Source organism: Azolla caroliniana, unplaced genomic scaffold, assembly GCF_043228905.1.
Source record: "Azolla caroliniana isolate FFs.n. ecotype wild unplaced genomic scaffold, voAzoCaro1.0.p SCAF_18, whole genome shotgun sequence".
Taxonomy (NCBI): domain Eukaryota; kingdom Viridiplantae; phylum Streptophyta; class Polypodiopsida; order Salviniales; family Salviniaceae; genus Azolla; species Azolla caroliniana.
The window spans coordinates 14,166,930-14,174,477 of NW_028230453.1; the positions used below are offsets into that span (position 1 = coordinate 14,166,930).

The following is a 7,548-nucleotide window of genomic DNA, read 5'->3' on the forward strand; positions in this document are numbered from 1 at the left end:
GTTTTTTGGTTTTCATCTCCTTTTTTTCCCCAAAAAGACTCCTTCCATTAGTTATAAAATTTTACAGGTGAGAATGTTATATACAAATCCCAATAGGGATGCGATAGTTCCATCTTATGTGGAGGCCCACTAACTCAAGAAAGGAAGAGGACGACCATTATTGGATGAAGGCTAACCGTCTTATGTGGAGGCTCACTAACTCAAGAAAGGAAGAGGACAACCATTTTGGATGAAGGCTAACCGTTTTATGTGGAGGCCCACTAACTCAAGAAAGGAAGAGGATGACCATTATTGGATGAAGGCTAACCATTGTCTTTCGACTCCATTGGATCCACCCGTGAGGCCATCGTATTTGCTCCTTAGAGTGGCTACAACTTCACTCCATATCTCCTACAATAAGATTGTGTGATGCAAGGTTTGATTGGAAAAGACATGTCTACACCATTGTTTCCAGAGAATCCAAAGAGTTATTGGGCTGACCAAATCCAACACAATGTGAGCTTTGGCATTAATAAGAGTTGAGTGGATATTGTCGATGGTGGAAAACGATATCTCTTGTGCCTTTATCACCAACATCATCCCCTCCTCTTGATGTTCGTACTTGTCAACTAGGGCCTACCATGATAACCAACATACATTCACCCACTTGATTGTGCCTTGCACTTGGCATAATTGCAATAGGTTGCCAACCCCTCACCATATTTGATGGGTCTTTGGCTAGTCCCATAAAGTGTGTCCGTTTGACTTTGTTACATTTGGGCACGCTACACAATTAAGAGAGTTAAGGATCTGACACTGCCACACTCCAACCAGTAGTGACCTATGTATTAATAGACATTGGAATGTGGTAATTCGCCTAGTGTAGTGTTGTTTCCATATTTTCTGCCAAAACATGGTCATAATTGTATGGGGAACATGATATGTGTGCCATGTCTTTGTAGCTATCGACTCTCAGACGGTTTGAGTGGCTAGAAGTGACAACCCAATCTAGTTGCGAATTGGAAGAAAGGGATGGGATTGCTTCCTTGACCTACATAAGGATCATGCCACGTCCATTGCAAGGGTCCTGGCCGACCTTACATAACTATGTGTTTTCATGACTACATATTTGCCATTGTGGTTGTACTTTAATCAGAATAGGATCTACAATCCATTTACAACCTGTATAAGCGAGTCCTTGAATTGCCATGTTCGATGTTGGTACCTCATGTCTCGCAGTTCATGGACTTAGATCCTGTCCGGTGTTTCCCTACCTCTCACAGTTCAAGATGTGCAAGATATGTCAATGTGCACGTTATAAAGCCATATTTTGAAGAGATTTTTCTGTACCGATGATCTAACTAAAATAACAAATAGTTTTTACCATGAAGCCAACGTAAAACCCATTTCCTGTATGCTTCAAAGTTGTTGAATCATGGACTAATAGATAAGGTGGAGGTTTGAAGAGAGATCAATCACTAATAAGTCATAACATGAAGCAAATTTAGAGAAGCAATTCTCCTATTTATATGAGTTTTGAGAGGAAGTGAAAATTCCCTTCACTCAATCATCTATTTTTTGTCAAGTTAATTCTTGAAAGTTTTGTCCCTATTTTTTCCATCCACATAGCAACATATAGACATACCAATAGACATGAGACTTAACGTGATAGAAGGATTCAAATTTTTTGTGTATTCAAGCTTGAAGTCAAATTTATTTGTCAAATCCATAGGTTTTCTGAATTACACCATCTCTTTTTAGTTTGAACTCAAAAACACTTCACCATTGTAACTAAACCGGAATACCACTGGTAATACGCAACAATGTTATCTTATGAAACAAATGGCTTCACAATAGAATATTGTGAATAATTAGCTTGTTATGAATAATGCTTGAGGTTATGTATACATGCCAATTCACAAGTTACTATTCATCCATGTTTAGTTCATGCATCGCCATCACATACAGAACAAGTCAAAATTTTACTTTTAATTCATCAAAAACATACATTTCACTATGACTAATGCCAACAGGTCTCTAAGCATATGAAGGAAAATTCATGACCCAAACATCGACTAGGGTGTCAATGCCATTGAAAGGAATATTAATAGTCCTAAACAATATTAATCACCCTTGTGGGCTTCAGCTCATTCCAGTCACTGGTGCATGAAAGAAAGGAAATTATGAGAATACCATATCTTTTATAGGAGTTTTCATAAAAAGACTATTTCTATCAAACTTTTCTTCTTTATAATAAAATTTTCTGATCAGCATTTTAGTGACTTCCTAGCACAAGATGTTAGACACCTTTATGTTTGCTAATATGGATGTCTACTACTTTTCCATCATGCATGGGTTCAAAATGGCAATAAAGTTAGAAGATCATAAATAAAGATGTCATAGCAAATGCATTATCTTCATGATTTGCATCTACCCCAAAATATAGCTAATGTGCAGCTATCGTGATTTATATGTATCTAGCCCAAAAGTAATTACCATCAATTTAAGGTCCACCCTCAATAACACCAAGGTAAGCTTGCATGATTAGATTGGCATACCCACAACTATAATATAAATTTGACAATGTTTAAAACAAATCCCATCTTTCTAGTCTTGTTCGATTTGTGTGTTCTCACCTAAATTATAGGTGGGTTTTGTTTAAGATTTTTCAAGCAGTTGTCTCAATAACAGCAGCTGATACATTAGCAGCCACATCCTCAATAGTCTTCTGCCATGAAAGCTCCCGTGCACCATCCTTGTCGACGATCTTGATTAAGAAATTTGGTGGTGATGCTACCAATCTTGTCCTTATCTCCTTTATACACATATCAACCAGCTTTAAAGACTCCTCCAGCGACATGCCTTTACGGTAGTACTTATCCATTGTTGATAGAATAAAGTTGGAGCCTGTAAATAGAATCTCTCCTTTTTATTTTTTTGTAAATGGAATCGTATTAATTACAAAAAGAAGATAACTACAGATGACCTCAGGATCTCAATAGAGAACCTTAAAGAAGCCATGTAACAAAAAGACCAGCACAAACAGCAAATATGATGCCTTACCAATTCACATATTTGGATCTCATCTAGTAACAGTTCAGAGGTTTCCAACAGTGAACAGAAAAATTGCCTAATATGTCATTGCACCCCAACTTGCGCTTCAAATACAATGCACCCCAACTTCCTCAAGCTTTCAATATGTCCATTGAGAGCGACTCCCATTTGCTGCCTCCGAACCAATTGGATAACGGCAACCCTACCCAATTAAGATCCTACCCAAATGGGGTGTGTTACAGTCACAGACAATAATGGACTCGATCAACAACCTTTCTTAACCAATTTCCAAAGTGGAATGGGTTGGATGATTCCTCCACTCAGAATGACATGAGAACTTGACCTCTTGGGCCAAAGTATATTTCAAACTTGACATCTGCTCACTGAAATCCATATGAATCAATATTTCCCTCACAAACTTCTGGTTCCTATTATCATAAGCCATTCTCTCTCTATCCCTCTTCCCATGTCCCTGGATTCCTCATCCTCCCATGGTTCTTCCCTTGACAGATTGTCCACCTCTCATTATGAATGATCCAGCAAATGCATTTCAGACCCCTAAGTTTCATAGCAACCTTAGGACCTAGTGTGTCTCCTCCAAGGTCGTATTATTACACTACATGCAGTTGTAAAAACAACCTCCTTCCTATCAATCATGTTACATGTCTCTAAAGGCCAATCAGAAGCAAAAAGGAAAACTGAATAGCTCCTCCAAACAAATATGATTACAAGGAAGTTTATTTAACCAACTGCCCCCATGAACCATACCATCATGCAATCTTGCCCACAAAAAAAAACACCGAGACGTTATATTTGAGCACATTAGTGAGTCCCCAAGTTAGAGCACCAGAAATGGGATAATGACAATGTCCTTAGCCACATAACCAGTTGAAAGCATATTTGAAGATCATCCATACGAAGAAAAGGATCACTCAAGATTGGTATACTTGAGACCCTATGTATGACATTGAGGTTATTGAGGTAATATTGCTTATTTCTGTAAACTTCTTCTCTAGTAAATTTTGAGCAGCCATTAGTTTTCCCAAATATTTAATACCATTTCATTGAGGAACGCAACAAATTACTATCTTTCTCATAACCTAACCTAGACCTCAATTTTAACTGGAACTCCTTAAGCCCACAGAAGAAGGAAAAGTGAAAAAGGTAACACAAAAGTTCAAAGAGATGAGACAATGAGAAGATGAGAAAATGAGGCCAAATCATGTTGGACTTCAATGCAATCACTTCAAGGCATATTGATGGAGTACTTACAATATCCCATTGCTCCTTTATCTATCTTGTGAAGTGTGGCAATATAATCAATGTAGAATAAAGATGGTCCTACATCTTTGTCAAAGCCTGCCATTAGAGAGTTCACGTAATATGGACTCTGCACAAGTTAATTGCATGTATTCAGTGTTCCTTAAAAACATTAGTCATTCACTAAAATCCATCTTAAATGAGAAAAAAAAGGACAGAGGGAGAGAAAACTGATGTAACAAAACAATGAACCAAGTTTAGAGGCATAAATACCTTTCGAAGTGCTTGTGCGAGTTCATTCCTTGTAAAGTTGGCAGCAGCAGCTGTAGAGAGGGGAATCCCATTTCGATATTCATAAAGATGAACATTCTTCTGTATCAATTCCGTAAACTGGACTCTGAAATTTTTCACAAAGTCATATGAAGAAGAGCCATCATTAGGCCACTTGTGGAATGTAGATTTTCATACCATTTATGTCAGCTACTGTTTGTTGCATGCATATATGTACGTATCTATATATATATATATATATATATATGAAATTATGAAATTTAAAGAGTACTTATAAAAAATAGGAAAAATTCAGGGGTATTTCAGAATTTTCTTCACCCCTAATTTTGATAAATAAAACCTCAAATCTAAGCTTCATAAAAAATTTACTCTTCATAAATATCAGTTCAAGCAAGCTCAAAACTTTTTGTCCGAGAACTACCTCTTCTTGTTTTGAGAGGCAATGATACATTCTAAAGGCTTACACAGTAACACTAAACACAATCACACTCCATCAACTGTGTGTGTATGATCTATGATCTGATCGAGAGAGCAGAGAAAAATCCAAAAAAAAAGAAGGAAAACGAACAGAACAGAACCTGTCCCCTCCCTCTCCAGTGGCTCCAAGAAGCTTGTGGGAGTCTAGAGTCATGATCTTGTCTTCGTTCGTCTTCTGTACGATGATGCTCTGCAGGGAGGATGTGTCTTCGACGATGAGGGCGAAGGCATCGCCTACCAGACCGAACACACACTCCATATCTCTCTCTGTCTATGTCTCTGTCTCTGTCTTTCGGTTTTTTGCTCTGTTCTTTCTTTCTCTCCTGTGTCTCTGTTTCTCCCCCCCCCCCCCCCTGCACATACAACGAGCGAGACAGAGAGAGGAGTATACGTACATACATACACAAGTAGAGCGTATATATACGCATTGAATGAACCATACGTATCATACTTTCATTCGCATTCGCGAATGCTTCAATCAAAACGTATATAGTAAATCATCTCGAAGTTGGATTGGATTCACTATGGTCTATATTATATATTGATTTTCACTCTCAATCACAATAAGTGGACTCTAATCCATTGTGAACCACCAACATTAAGTATGGTTGCGATATTTGCATTGCATCACATGCGTACCTTTGGGATGCTTCTTAAGAATCAAGACATCTCTATCCTCCTCACTTTAGAACTTTACAAAAAAATGAGTATGAACTATAGAGATTGAATCAAAATATGTCATTATAAATTATAATCAAACGTTCAAAAACTCATAAAAACTTATATTCAAGAATATGAAGAAAACATGACATAGGCAGTAGTAGCATAACACCTTACTTACCACTAAGGTGAGCTAATTTCAAATAACAAAGAAAGAAAGAATAATAATAAGAACAAAAAGGTCTCAGATACGTGGCCATTTACTTGGTTTGTAATATGGTTGCATCAAGTTTTAGATGCAAGATGGCTTCCATTTCGTGCGAAGATTTTCCTTTGGCATGCCACGATGGGTGGATGGGTTGACTTTGGCGATGTCTTTAAAACAAAGGCATGTTTTAGATGGTAGATGTTTTTCTATTTAGTGATTTATGAAGATGACAAACACAAGTTTAGTACATGCCTCCATGCTGAAGCCATTTCAATTGTCATATCACAACCTTGGGAATAATTAGTTGGGATTGCTTTGTCACATTTCCAATGGGTTTTCATTAAGGATGTTAGATTTCTACCCTCCCCATTGTATAAGGTTGGGTTTGACTATCGTTGATATTGGGGTACAGTGTATGATGTATGCTTTGAGCCTAAGAATTTTGTTATTATTTGATGGAAGTCATGGAATCGAGTACACAACAAATACATCAACTAAAAGGAAAGTTGATTTGCTTGTTTTTGTAGCTATTCTCCAAATGCACCTCCCCCTTGTAGAAGTTGGGTTTATGCCCATTTAGTGTTATAACACCTTAGAAGTTTCACTTGCCATAAGAACCTCATTGCGAATGGAGTAATTGAGATAGAAAGGGTGTTTCCATTGTCATGTTGTTTTATTACAGACATACTTTTATGATAAATAGAAAGGTACACAGACAGACCGACCGATAGATAGATAGATTCAATTATCGTCTTTAGAGGTCAAATATGACGTATGAGACCAAAAATTACATTCCATGTAATACATGTGAAAGTGAGCAGTGACTATCGATGTTCAAGAACTTTACCAATGAATGTTCAAATGGAGAGGGTATGTAATGGCTAGAGAAGAATTGTGCAATGATTGGATTTGGTCCAAGATGTGTGGAAAGCATTGTGCAATATGATCAAAAGTAGAGCATTGTATCAAAGTGTGATACTCAAATTCCTTAACTTGTATTTGGCAAAGTGTGCATAGTCAACCAATCTCATCACTAGTGCCCCAATGCCTCGTCTCACATCACAATGTGTGACTCTTAGGCTACTTTATAATAGTGCCCTCTTGAGATCCAAATCTAGAACTATTAACATCCAAAATAAAAATTCATTTCAAAGAAAAACTACATTAGACATTAACAAAATTGACATAAAAAAATAAATATTCATGGTTTCACAACAATACAAGTACATACCAAGACTTCATCAAACCTTTGGATGCATTTGTAGATATTTCCAAACATACACACATATTTAGTTTAAAAACATATTTGTGTATATGTTCATACATACACACATATTTAGCAAGAAATGTCTTCAGTAAATTAGATGGGATATCAAAAACCATTGTCATGATGTGGGGTGTGCATATGAGGAATTTAGTTAAACTAGGATTATTAAAAAGGTTGATTAGTAGATCGACAGTGTGAAGATAAAGACATATTATTATTATTATTTAGGAAAGAAAAGGCGTGGCGTACTTTTTATTTGGGAAATAAGCCTCCTTCATCCTACAAAAGGGTGAAGAGAACGCAAACAAGGGGGTGGGAATAAAGGGGAAAGAGGTGGAAACTATGTCAAATT

The 7,548-nt window shown here is 36.9% G+C and overlaps 1 protein-coding gene across 1 annotated transcript; it reads right to left on the reverse strand.

Moving 5' to 3' along the window:
• Positions 1–2,499: 2,499 nt before the first annotated feature.
• LOC147852455 (proteasome subunit beta type-2-B-like) lies at positions 2,500–5,350 on the reverse strand. The gene is made up of 4 exons (XM_087334524.1): positions 5,163–5,350; positions 4,567–4,690; positions 4,306–4,423; positions 2,500–2,886 (listed from the first exon to the last, which is right to left on the reverse strand). The coding sequence occupies exons 1-4, from the start codon at positions 5,318–5,320 to the stop codon at positions 2,648–2,650; spliced, it is 639 nt and encodes a 212-aa protein (XP_087190650.1). The 5' UTR covers positions 5,321–5,350; the 3' UTR covers positions 2,500–2,647.
• Between the last annotated feature and the right edge of the window lie 2,198 nt (positions 5,351–7,548).

Coding starts and splice junctions, on each gene's coding strand:
- LOC147852455 (XM_087334524.1), bottom strand. CDS start 5,320: ATGGAGTGTGTGTTCGGTCTGGTAGGCGATGCCTTCGCCCTCATCGTC. Junction 4,424..4,566: donor TCGCACAAGCACTTCGAAAG/GTATTTATGCCT, acceptor TAACTTGTGCAG/AGTCCATATTACGTGAACTC. Junction 2,887..4,305: donor TAAAGGAGCAATGGGATATT/GTAAGTACTCCA, acceptor TTCTATTTACAG/GCTCCAACTTTATTCTATCA.